Source organism: Phaseolus vulgaris, chromosome 2 (assembly GCF_051622355.1).
Source record: "Phaseolus vulgaris cultivar YP4 chromosome 2, ASM5162235v1, whole genome shotgun sequence".
Taxonomy (NCBI): domain Eukaryota; kingdom Viridiplantae; phylum Streptophyta; class Magnoliopsida; order Fabales; family Fabaceae; genus Phaseolus; species Phaseolus vulgaris.
This window is the reverse complement of record NC_143499.1, coordinates 21,263,846-21,277,071: the sequence shown is the minus strand read 5'-3', so window position 1 is coordinate 21,277,071 and position 13,226 is coordinate 21,263,846. Positions and strand designations below refer to the sequence as shown.

Genomic DNA, 13,226 nt, shown 5'->3' with positions numbered 1-13,226 from the left:
TGCAATATTTTCCTAAGATCCTTGGAACAAAAAAGGTCTATAAAAGGACACAAGCATCAAGGAGAAAAGGGGGAGCTTCATAGGGTTTTCTTAGTTTATTTTCTTCTTTGTAATTCTTTTGTTTTGCTGCCGCATGGAAGGCTAAACCTTTTTGGTTAATTCTTTTGTAATTCCCCATTGAGTTCTGAGGTTTTGTTCAATAAAAGTTTTGATTTTAATTCTCTATAGCAGTTGTTTTAATAGTCTAATCTCCTGGAAAACTGGTTTTTGTTAGAGGTTGTACTTGAACGCATGATTGAGAGTCTTCCATATCTTAAACTTTGGTTTCTTAGTTAGTTCGCATTGTTCTAATTAATTTCTTGGGCGCATGATTCAAGAGAGAGAAGGTAAGCATTCCCATGGAGTATACGCATGGAACAAAATGGGTATTGATTAAACCAGTAGACGCATGCTTTACTGGTGAGTTTCAGTTGAATCAGATCGGCGCATGTTCAATATGGTTTAGCTCTGTTGGAGGATTGAGAAAGGATTAATCTTTAGAGAACCTATGAAGAATTCAATGGTGGAAGAACATGGGATCAATCGCTTTTTATTTGTTGTTTTAATCTCTTTTATATTTTATGCACAACTATCTCAAACCCATTTTTATCTTTATTGTTATTGCTAACTTTTATTGCTTGCAGATAGATTCTAAACCCTGATCAACTGATTTTACTATTGGATTCGTTGGGAAATGACTTGGAGAATATCTAGAAAGGGTAGAAAACAACATAAGGATTATAGAATGGAGTATCTAGAAAAACATTCAAAAATCCAGAAAAAGAAAATATGTTTATGAATTATACCATCTAAAATTTGAAATACCATCTCTCTCTCAACATTTTCTGCCTTCAACATTTTCTGCCTTTACTCTTTTATTTTTTTCTTCCACCTCTATAATGCATTACTAAAATAGCTCTATTTATTATTTAAATACATTAAAAACTATTTGTATTACATATTTAGATAAGTTCAACAATCTATTCAAAAATACATCCGAATTCACTATTTTTACAAACTTGTAATTATTGTTTTAAAAACAATTTACACGTTAGATAATTTGAAAAAACGGTTAAAACTATATTCTAGATTAAAGAATCCATAATACTTTGGGATTTCTCTTAATTATACAATTTTAAAATATATTCCAAATCACATAAAATAAAGCCATACTTGTATATATTATGCATCATCTAAATTACAAAATAAATAAAAAAATATAGTTTTAAATTACATTATTTAAAATACAGATCTAAATTATACATTCTGAAAAATAATTCTGCAATCCAGATTTATATTCTCACATACACAATCCAAAATCATATTTCAAATTTCACAATTTATAATTATATTTCAGACTAAGTAATCTAAAATGATATTACACTCCATAATTCATAACTATATTTCATAACATAGACATGTCAAGTCATTTATTTTTTTTATCTTATGGAGGTGGAGAAGAAAATTAAAAAAAAAAAGTGGAAGAAAATTCATAATAGTAGATCTATATTAACTCTCAAAGAGACTCGAACACTTCTCTTAAATAGATGTATCCGTATCGGACACACGTATCAATATCGACACTTGTAAGTGTTCAATTCAAAAAATATTTGTTGGATTTTTGAAACTTCTAACACGGTTCTAACATAATTTTAAAAGGTATAAATACAATAATTTTCTAAAAACTCAAATTTATTGTATAAATTTTTATTATGATTATTAAAATAAGAAACAAATTCTTTTGAACCAGTCATGAAAAATATTTTTTTCTCCCAAAAAGTTTTGAAACATATTTTTGCACATAAATATTTATTTTCAATTTATATAATTCAAAATTATATAATATTTAGATTCGTATCCCCGTATCCTACATTTTAGAAATTATACGTATCTCCGTGTCCGTATCCGTGTTGTGTCCGTATCTATGCTAGATAGCTCTCGAGAGGTCACAAACAAAATATGCAAATTTTATGCATCACATCAGTGAATAATGATATGATTGTTGGAAGCACTTGTGAATCTTATAATCGATAATAAAGGCATACTCATTCTAACAAAATTTGGCTTTAGAAATTCTGACCGTCTAGTATTGCATATAATATAAATATCCACCCTCTGGTAATGGAATGGACAATTTCAAGCCGAGGCAGAGACCATGTCATATTTGAGTTCAACAAAGGAAAAATGTGTAATGGGATTAGTCATATTAGAATGTTGCCAACTTGGACAGCCATAAGGATTTTCCAACCCCAAGTCAAAGATGTTCCTAGCCTCTCCCTAACCCCACCCAATATCAAATTTGGGTAAGCTCTAGCATACAAAACTTAAGGGCTCCACTTCTTCAGTTACACGACGATTATCATACTACCTGTTCAAATGAAATTTGATCAACTTCAGGTCTCAAGAGAAAAAGTCACAGCCTAGTAAAGTTACCTTTTAAAATCCATCCCGATTGTTCACAACTCATCATGGTTTGCTGGTAGTTCCACATTCAATAGGTCTAGTCTGTGCTGTAACTCCTGCAAAGTTCCACGGTTGGACATTAATACCATGGCGAGGTAAGGACATTTGTGATCATGTCATGTTTAGAAAAGTACCTTTAGCCTTTCCTCCTGACAAAGGGCTGGGGTAGATAATAAAGCTACATATCTGCCATGAGGCCAATGAGACAACAATGAGAAAAAGGATAACATCAGAGAAAAATTTGAAAAAAAGAAGAGAATAGTGGTAGTAGCATTGAAAGACAAGACACTAATCCCTACTCGCAACGGCTTGGTTCATCTACATCAGTAATCTCATTTTTCAACCCACATCTTAGCTTCACCTGTTAAAAACACGACAATTAAATCAGATGGTCAACAAATTGGAAACTTTCAGGTTTCCATGTGCAACTACACTATAACTACTATGATGACAAATAATGGTGTACGGAAACGGAAATGGGATCACAATCCTCTGCAGTTGAATACAACTGTAGAGAATCTCCACCACTGAAGAACTATGATTTTATTAAAAAAATAATTTAATTTGAAAAATTCAGCTTTTTTATTTGGACGGGACCTGTTACCGCTGTCCCAAACCCAGAAGGCACTGTTTATTTATTAAAATGCTACTATGGAAAAAAAATTATATTACACTTCTACACCTAGCGAAAGTACACTTCAGCATCCAACCGAAGACAGAAGATTTTATCATTATAGACTGATTACAAAAAAAATGTTGTCAAACAAAACTGTTAGAAATGATTACACATCCACTTAAAATTTTGAAAACATCAAAATATATAACCTTTAAACTCCTATCAGGACCATTCCAGCATTTATCACCGTTAGAAAAGAACATTATTTTGTATGAATCCTCAAATTTGTCCCAGCGCCTGCAAAAAATAAGGAAATTGAATTATTTGTCATTTTTAGATGGAGGAAATAAAACTTTCTTTTCACCATTGATTTTGCCCCTTTTGAACTGAAGAATATCACCCTAACAAAAGTTATCAGCAAGTTACTAAAACCTTACCCCAAACGGGTGGTGGAATAGCCCTCCTCTTGAGAAGCCTGTTTATAGGGGCAGACTTTATAAGTGTACCTGAAGCAAAATTTCCATCATTAGAAAGTGAGCTGAACAGGACTCTCTATATTGCAGATTCAGAAAAAAAAAGTCAAGTAAAGCAGAAATAAACTGGTAGGGAGATATAATGTAACTTGTTCTCCTTGCCCTCAAAGCAATGATCATAGAATGTATAAAACTCCTTCGCTGGGCCTGTAATATTTAAGTTCTATTTCAGTTTATTCACACCAATTTTATAACTTATATTTCTATAACTCAAATATATGACAGTGACAAATGTTACTAGTGGCATACTAACCAAAATCATGTTTTAGCTTTTGCGTCAGACTTGATATTCTAGACTGTATTTTAGACAACTTGGCACTTGATTCATCATATTCCTTGCGTACACGAGCAGCATCTAAGGAACAAGAGAAAGGCTTAACACTCAAGTTATATCTACACAGATAATACAAGCAATAAAGTGCTAAGTGTCTACCTGACTGATTCACCGGAGCCTGGAATAAGTTGACAACCTGAAGAATATTTCGTACAGTTTTCTGTACTTTCTCTAACCAAGAAGGATTATCTGTTGTGGTACCATATGAGTTTATTTAAATTATCTCATCACAACTCTATTTAAATACCAAACTTGGATAAAGATTATGTAATAATGTTAACAAACCTGACAAGTCTGGTTCATTATCAGAATCAGATTTGTAGGAGGAACTAAGGTCATCATGCTCATCCTCTTGATATTCCTCGTCGACATCATCTTCATCGTCATATTTGTGGGTATCATCATCATATCTGTTGCTTTCATCATCAGTTTCAGAAGCATACCCTTCATATTCCTCCTTTTTTGTCTCCTTCGGAAGATCTTCGTGATCTTCATTGTCTAAGTTAGTATCAGTTTCAGCACTCTCCACATCAGTCTTTTCTCCTGTCCAACGTGAAGCAACAAGCCGGCCCAACTCTTCCCTTGATAATCCCTCAGTATTTTCAGTTACGCCATTCCCCTAAAGATATGCCAACAAAGAGAAAAATAACCAGCAGAAAAGAGAAGCAGAAGAAAATTGCAAAATTTAATACATTTCTATAACTATGAAATATATTAGTTTTTTGAGAGAGAAAAGAATCTCATGGAGTAGGATATAGTCAGAGCTAAAGTCTGAAGAATTCAAAAGGGCACATTACATACAGTAGATTGTAGAAAACAGTCACCTTCAAGACTAATAATGACCGTATTCAATGCCGATGACTAAAAATAAGTGCAATGTACTGACACCTAGGATTTCTAAATACCCAGAAAGCCCATGAACTCCAACCATGACAGTTCTCTGGATGTAAAAACACTCCTCCTGACTCCTATAACATTATTCATGAGCTCAAATAGTGAATGAGATGGAGAAACATGTTCAAACTTCAAAGAAGAAGAAAATGCAGTTCAGTTATTAGGTTGGGTTTTGAGATGGTTCATGATTGGGTGACTTATGGAGGATCAAATAAAGTTCTCTAGAAACCATAAAGGTCTTGAGTGCTACACAGGTGGGTTGCTGACTGTCTCTCAACTGCAAGGTTTAATGTGATTGTATATGGTAAGCTAAACTATCAAGTTTCATGAGAAATGGATAGACAGGAAAACAGATCCTTTAATCTCGTTGTTGTTAAGAGGACGGCACATAAAGTGTTTTGTTGCCTGACACCAGCCTTTAAACTAAATTTTAGTGGTTGATATTTCTGTCGAAAATTTTCACATTTAGTTGCTAGGGATCTCAATAAATGCAGTAGATTAAAAATGATGGGAATGAAAAGAGAGGATGGATCTTTGATTGATTGTAACCACTACTTTTTCTAAGAATGTGATAGGTAAGCCTAAGTATTTGGTTTAAAGGCTGGTGTCAGGCACAAAACACTTTATGTGCCGTCCTCTTTACTTTAGTGGCTTATGTTTAACGTTAGATGATCCCAGCAGTGGAGACATGGATCTCATTTAGTATCAGAGTAGGCTCACAAGAGCAACTCCCTTGCAATTGAATTGAGTAGAACATCAATAGATGCCTTAATCATAGCTCCAACCAAGGTTATCAATTGCGGCCTATGGTGTTGAAAAACACCTAGCTATAGCATTATGGTGGCACTATAATGATCATTTAACAACATTGGTTCCAACTCATAAGTTTAAAGGCAAATAAACACAGCTTTAAGATCTCAGCACTTTCATTTCATCCAAATACACAAAAATTTGTTCTAGACTCAGGTGCCACATATCATATTATTGGTAAAAAATATTTTTTCTCTTCTCTATCTACTTCAAGTTATTTACCTTCTGTTACCATGGCCAGTGGCTTTAGGGTCTCATCACATAATGTTGGTACTATTCATCTTCTTCCTTCTTTATCTGTTGGTAATGTTCTTTATGTCCTTATATATCCATTTAAGTTATTATCCATTATTCATCTTACCGTTCCCTTTATTGTATTATTTCTTTTACTGAAGATTCTATTTATTTACAAGACCAGAGTTCGGGGCAGATGATTAGCACCCGATGTGAGTCATGCTCTTTATCACCTATGAACATTTACACATGTTGGCACGGTAATGGACTCTTCATCTCTCATTTATACTCAGTTGTGTCATCCTAGTCTTGCCAAGATCTTGTTCCAAGTTTGCCTTGTGAGTCGTGTCAATTAAGGAAACACAATCGTAGTTTTTTTTCCTAGTAGTGTCTCACAGTGTGTTTTGTCTTCTTTTCCCTTAGTTCACACTGACATTTGGGAACCAAGTCATATTAAGTCCAATTTAGAATTTCTGTATTGTGTTAATTTTATTAATTATTATTCAAGATGTACTTGATTGTTTTTTATGAAAAATCATTCTAAGTTATTTTCTATATTTTAATCTTTTCACAATGAAATTAAAAATCAATTTGAAGTTTTTGTTTGAACATAACGCGATAATAATGCTCGTGAGTATCTTTGTCATTCTTTTAAACAATTTATGGCTTCTCATGACATTCTTCATCTAACCTCGCATGCTTTTACTCCTCAACAAAATGGGTTGGCTAAGTGCAAGAATAAACATCTTGTTGAAACAACTCACAATTTTAATTCATGATGAGGTTCCTCAAACATTTGTTGGGTGTTAGTGCGTGTTATCTCATTAATCATATGTCTTCCTCATTCTATTTTATTTTCTCATAACCTCCATCCCTTACCTCTTAAAGTTTTTGGATCCACATGCTTTGTTCAAAATTTTAGTCCTGATCTTGATAAATTATCTATTAAAACACACAAATGTGTCTTTTTAGGATTCACTAGATTGCAAAAAGGATATAATCCTAAAATTGATATAAATGTTTCTCTCCTCTTAACTGATATTTCATTCCAGCAGATGTCATCTTTACTGAGATTCCCTTTACTTTAGATCTCCTTCTCCTGCGTCTCCATTTGATCAAGTCAATATCCCAATTGTATGTGATCCACCTACTATGTCTAGTGCACCTAAATATCCCCCACCTTCATTAAACCTTCAAGTGTACAGTCATCGATAGACTTCCCATCGTCCACTAGATGACTCTCTTCTAGTTCAAACTCCATCCCCTCCAGCTTCAACAGTTGAACTCGATCTTCCCATTGACATCTGTGAAGGTATATGCTCTACTCGTAATCTCTCTCCTTATTATACTGCTTTGAGTTACCATAGGTTATATCCATTTCAAAATCTGTAGGTGATGCCTTACCCATCCTGGTTAGCGTCAAGCTATGCTTGATGAAATAAGTGTTTTTCAAAATAGTGGAACTTTGGAACTCGTTCCTTTACCTTATGAGAAATTTGTTGTTGGTTGTAGGTGGATTTCTGCTATCAAAGTTGGTCCTGATGGTACTATTGATCACTTCAAAGCTTGCTTTGTGACCAAAAGTTATAAAAAAAAATTGGTTTGGACTATGATGATACTGTCTCTCTAGTGGCAAAGATGGTTTTTGTTCGCTTATTCATAGCCATGACTACTTTTCAATTATGACTTCTTCATCAACTTAATGTCAAAAAATGTTTTTCTTAATAGGGATTTGCATGAAGAAATTTATATGAAGTGACCTCCAGGTTTTGTTGCCCAGGGGAGTCTTTTAGATTAGTATGTCGTCTCTACAAATCTTTATATGGCCTCAAGTAGTCTCCTAGGGTCTGGTTTCGAAAATCTAGCAATGTTGTTCAACAACTTGGTATGACTCGCAGTGAGACAGATCATCATTTTTTTTACTATTACTCGAGTGTTGGGTGTATCTATTTAGTAGTATATGTTAACGACATTGTTCTTACAAGTAGTGATGACCATGCATCTCAAGTGAAGCAACACCTTTGTCACAACTTTCAGACCAAAGATCAAGGCAAACTCATATTTCTTGAGGATTGAGGTAGCTTAATCCAACAACGGTATTGTTATCTCAAAGGATGTATGCATTGGATATTTTAGAGGAAACTGGGTTGATGAATTCAAAATTTGTTGAGACACACATGGATCCTAATGCCAAACTTCTACCTAATCAAGGGGAGCCTCTTTCAGTACAAAATATTAGTTTGAAAATTGAACTATCTTACTGTTACTCGTCCTGACATTTCCTTTGTAGTTTGTGGTGAGTAAATTTCTTAATTCTCTGTGTGTAGATCATTGGAATGTTGTCATTCGTATATTGAAGTGCATTAAAGGTATTCTTGAAAAATATTTGTTATATGGTCACAATAACTATACTAAAGTTGTTTTTTATTCTGATGTTGATTGGGCAAGATCCACTTCCGGATAATGTGTTTTCATTGGTGATTACTTGATCTCTAGGAAGAGCAAGAAACAAAATGTCGTGGCGAGATCTAGAGCAAAAGCAAAATATAAATTATGGCCTCAGCTACTTGTGAGCTTATTTAGCTTAAACAATTACTTAAATAATTGTAATTTGGAGAGGTCACTCAAATGACACTTACTTGTGACACTTAGGTTGCTCTTCATATTACCTCAAATCTCATCTTTCATGAAAGGATCAAACATGTTGAGATTGATTATCATTTTATTTGAGAAAAGATTATATCTAGAGACATCAAGACTAAGTTTGTTAATTCGAATGATCAATTAGCAGATATTTTCACTAAATCCTTATGAGAACCTAGAATTGATTATATTTGTAACAAGTTTGGTATATACAATTTATATGCACTTGAAGGGAAGCATAAGATGTAACAGGCTTAGCCGATACGGTTTCTATGTTTCTTATCTATAAACACATAACCCTGTGTGTTCATTATACACAAGGGATTAATCATATACCTCTTTTTACTTTATTTTCACAAATTGAAATGTGTGTAACTATGAGATAAATGTAAGATAAGAATAAACTCCAATCATACCATGAGAGATTGAGAGCATGGACTAGAGACATACCTTATTGCCGTTTTCATCTGAAGACTCTTCCTTTTCAACCTTAACATTGGTCTCAGATTTAATAATAGGTTCTTCATTGGCTTCTTTTGCATTCTACATTATGGAAAAAATCAAATTAAAATGATAAAATGTTTGGCAGAAAATGTTGTTTTACATTAACAAAAATTCAGAAGAAAAAAAAAATGCAAAATTTACAGTCGCCTCTTCCACTTTATTATGCAAAGATCCTTCACTTCCAGGACTATCGCTTTCTCCATCATCATTATCAAGTACATCTGCTAATTTCTCCCCTGCTTCATCCTGTAAGAAAGCATGGAATGATAAAATAGAAGAATTAAACCACCACCACATAATAGGATAGTTCAAGATCACACACATGCAAATGTGGTGGACATACAAACACACACACACACACAAGTGAAGGAATAATGGATAAGAAAGACGAAGCAATCTGCTTCACAGTGGGATGACGGAAAAGTAAGTCATTATTAGTTGTTTTTCCACCATTGCTTGTAAGTATAGTACAGGTAAACAGATGAATACCAACAAAATTACTTTTTCTTGCAATAACAACATATTTGCTTGTTCTTTAGAGGTAGGGTAGTTCACTGCATAAAGAAGCATGACAGAATTTACTCTTTTTATCATACTCATAGCATAACTAACCTAAGTATAATACATGGTTAATAAGGGATCAGGAAAATCTCTCTCACACGCATATGTACCAGATTAATGAATTCAAAAGTTAAATTAAAACTCCTCGGTATGGAGCATTATAATTGTACAGTCAAATTCTGCAACCTTCATAGAAAATGCAATCAAACCTGATCTGCAGGAGAACCCTCTAGATTTTCTATTTTATCATGATTATTTTCCACATCATTATCTTCTACATCCGAATGCTTTCCAGCTTCATTTCTATTCCCCATATCTTCATCAGTTTTATCTTTTGCTTCATTAGCCTTCTCCTTAAACTCCTTTTTCTGCATCTCTTCCTTTTCTTTCTGTAAACGTTCCTTCTCCTCTGCCTTCTCTATTTGTTCTTTATGATCTGCAATGGAAGCAAAAGGTATTTGTCAAAGAAAGTATTTCATTGATAGAACAAAAAATTTCCCAAAAAAAAATTGCACATTCCTTTTTCTCCCTGATCAAAATTTCATATACTATAAACCTAGCATGAAATGTGTAAACTTACGTCAAATATGCATTATCATGTTTACTTTTCAGAAACTATAAAATGCCATCCCCTCCGCAATTATACATTTTGAGAAATGCCGAAAGAAAATCTTCAAGTTCCCATATGTTAAATAGACTGATAATGATGATCTGATTTCAAACGCAAGTATTTGCTTGTGATCATGTGTGTAATTAAACAAACAATTGGTACATAATATCTTACACGCTTGCTAATTGTACTCAAATTTTACATTCAATAGGTTTTTTACAGTCAATAAATATAACACTTCAAACAGAATGTAACACCAAAAGCATTTCTGTAGCCCTAATTTGTACATAAAAACCAATAAGGCATCCAAGACTTCAAACTGAATACAATCCCTAGCTAGATTTCTCTACAATCACTTGAGTCTCCTACCAATGAGAAATACACCTATTAGTAAAATGATGTTACTAGATATATCAGGATTATAAAGACTCTAGTTTTCGCCCATTGAATAATATGTTAATACTCAAAAAGTTTCTTTTAATTTTTCAGTAGCAGATTTTTAATTAGAGATCTGATTAAGAGTAATTAAATAGTAAAAGACAATTTGCAAATTTAAGGGCTATTCTTAAAGGACCAAACGAATTCTTAATTAGAATCATAGGATCTCTTTGAATTTGATTAGTACCTTCTTTTATCCCATTGTAATATTTTCCATCATGGAATGATCATATTTGAAAACAATTAGCAACAAGAACATTTGACACATTGCCTTTATTTTTTTCAATGATCATTATTTTTATGATCAAAATACTTCAACCAAAGTTCCATGTACTTTATATATATTAAGAAAAAATTCAGAAAAGGATAGAACCAAAAAGAGATACCCTTTAGCTGTTTTACAAGCACTTTAAGTACACTTTCTTCCTTTTTTAATTTTGAAAGTTCTGCCTCATCCTTCTCGATAGCCACTTTAGCTTGTTCAATTTCTTGCTTTCGCAATTTGACACCCTCTTTATAAGTTGCAATCTTTTTTTCCAGTCTATCTCGAGCCACTTTCCCAGCCTCCCAGCAGGTATTTGGACACATTGCTTGACCATCATATTCGTCAGTTCCATCACAGCAATCTACAGATTAAGACAGGAGAGTAAAACCAGTTACTTCAGATTAACAAAACACACAACACGAGTGTAATAATCCAAACTACAGATTAGTACTGTATTGGACAACAGCACTTCCAGAAGTTATCTACAAATGCACAATGTTAGTAAAGGATGAAAACGTAAGGTGTGCTCTCCATATTCATCAAGTTTGTCACAGACTCACATCGTAACAGACCTAAAACTCCTTGGAAATTCTAAATGTAGCTAAAATTATATTGAACATACAAAATACAGAAGAAATAACTGCATCAAGTGTCATTTTTACTCCACCAGCATCTCCAATCACTTCGCCACATACTACATCATGAACTCCCTGAATAATACCAGTGACAATAACAAGATAAAAAACCATTCCCATAAGTTCAAAATATATGCACAGGATCCAAAATTATTAGCTTATATATCAAAAGGGATGCTGAAAAGCAATCCATAAATGCATAATCAATGTCAAGACGACCTTCTAAATCTGTACAAATAGGACCTTGCTCATGCACATCTATCCAGTTCGGATACTTTTCTTGTATCAATTTCCCCCTTTTACCCTTGTTTCAATTTTGCAGTTTATGCACTCATTATAACACCACCATATGAATTACACAATACAACTATAAAATTTGAAAGATACACGAATCATGCTCACCGCAAATTCCATCATTCACTCTGGATGAAAACAAGTAAACAGGAGAATGGCCTGCATTCCGACAAAAGAATCTTCCACCCGGACATGCCGATGTACCTGCCCCCAAAAAAAAGAGAAAGAAAAAAAAAACAACGAACATTAAGAACAGCAGATGACCCTATATGAAATAAATAAATCAATCAAATCGCTAAAAAAAATAATACGAACCCGGTTCATCGGTGCCATCAGCGCAATCGCAAAAATCGTCATTGAGCTGCGCCTGGTTGAATTTTCCGGATCCATCTTTACATCTTATAACATCGGAAGCCCTGTAATACTTGTCATCTGTTCAGTAACATAAAGAACCGCAAAGTGTCAAAATAACAAATAAAATTGAAAACGATAGCGATGAGTATTGCGCGGAGCAAGGGGAAGGGACCTTCGGGAGCGATTCCAAGGAACCGGTCCTTGGGCTTCAAAGAGGAGGAAAATGGGGCGCACAACACCAGAGCAATGAGGAGGATTCGCAGCCGCAGCTTCATGTTCTGCGCGAGGAAGAAGGTGAATTGAAAATCGAAAATGCAAACAGAAATAACAATAACAATAATAATGATTAGATCAAGTTGAGTTTGCGAAGTGCTAAATTGTGGTGTAATTAAAAGCTGCTTTGAGTTGTGTGGAGTGGTGAATTGTGATCGGAAAGAAACCTTGCGGGTTCCGACTAGCGACTGCTACTGACACGTGATAAGGAAAATGAGATTCGAGAAGCTACTGTTATTTTTTCAAGACGGGCCATGCCAAACTCGAACTACTTTTTCTTGGGAATTTTTAATGTGAAATAAATTTTCAAATATCACGTGACTTTTAAATTGGAAAAGATTTAACACCCAAAAAAATAAATAACATACACTTAACAAACCATTATAATAATATTTTTAATTAAAAAAATAAATAAATTATAATTAAAATATTAATTTATTGGTATATGAGGTGTATGTATTTTATTGTCTATGGTATTAACATATCAGTACCCTTTTAAATTTATTGGAAAATAAGGTAAGTCTAAATAAAATATATTATAAGATAAGGTTGAGAATATATTATCAAATAAGGTAAGTCTAAATATGATATAAAATATATTATCAAATAAGGTAAGTCTAAATATGATATAAAATATATTATCAGTGTCCCTATGCGACAAGGTCGAGACTAGTAAAATGAACCTCTCCCTTCCCTTTGTAGGACAAGGTTGAGAATAGTAAGGTT

The 13,226-nt window shown here is 33.5% G+C and overlaps 1 protein-coding gene across 1 annotated transcript; it reads right to left on the bottom strand.

Moving 5' to 3' along the window:
- Nucleotides 1-2,104: 2,104 nt before the first annotated feature.
- On the bottom strand, nucleotides 2,105-12,831 carry PSL4 (calmodulin-binding protein). Its single transcript, XM_068612382.2, has 18 exons — nucleotides 12,668-12,831; nucleotides 12,400-12,505; nucleotides 12,189-12,305; nucleotides 11,982-12,077; nucleotides 11,066-11,305; nucleotides 9,841-10,067; nucleotides 9,212-9,316; nucleotides 9,017-9,109; nucleotides 4,271-4,604; nucleotides 4,085-4,174; nucleotides 3,905-4,006; nucleotides 3,741-3,798; nucleotides 3,556-3,624; nucleotides 3,328-3,415; nucleotides 2,802-2,863; nucleotides 2,637-2,688; nucleotides 2,473-2,558; nucleotides 2,105-2,407 (listed from the first exon to the last, which is right to left on the bottom strand). Exons 2-17 carry the CDS (start codon nucleotides 12,500-12,502, stop codon nucleotides 2,496-2,498), a joined length of 1,899 nt encoding a protein of 632 aa, XP_068468483.1. The 5' UTR covers nucleotides 12,503-12,505; nucleotides 12,668-12,831; the 3' UTR covers nucleotides 2,105-2,407; nucleotides 2,473-2,495.
- Nucleotides 12,832-13,226: the final 395 nt, after the last annotated feature.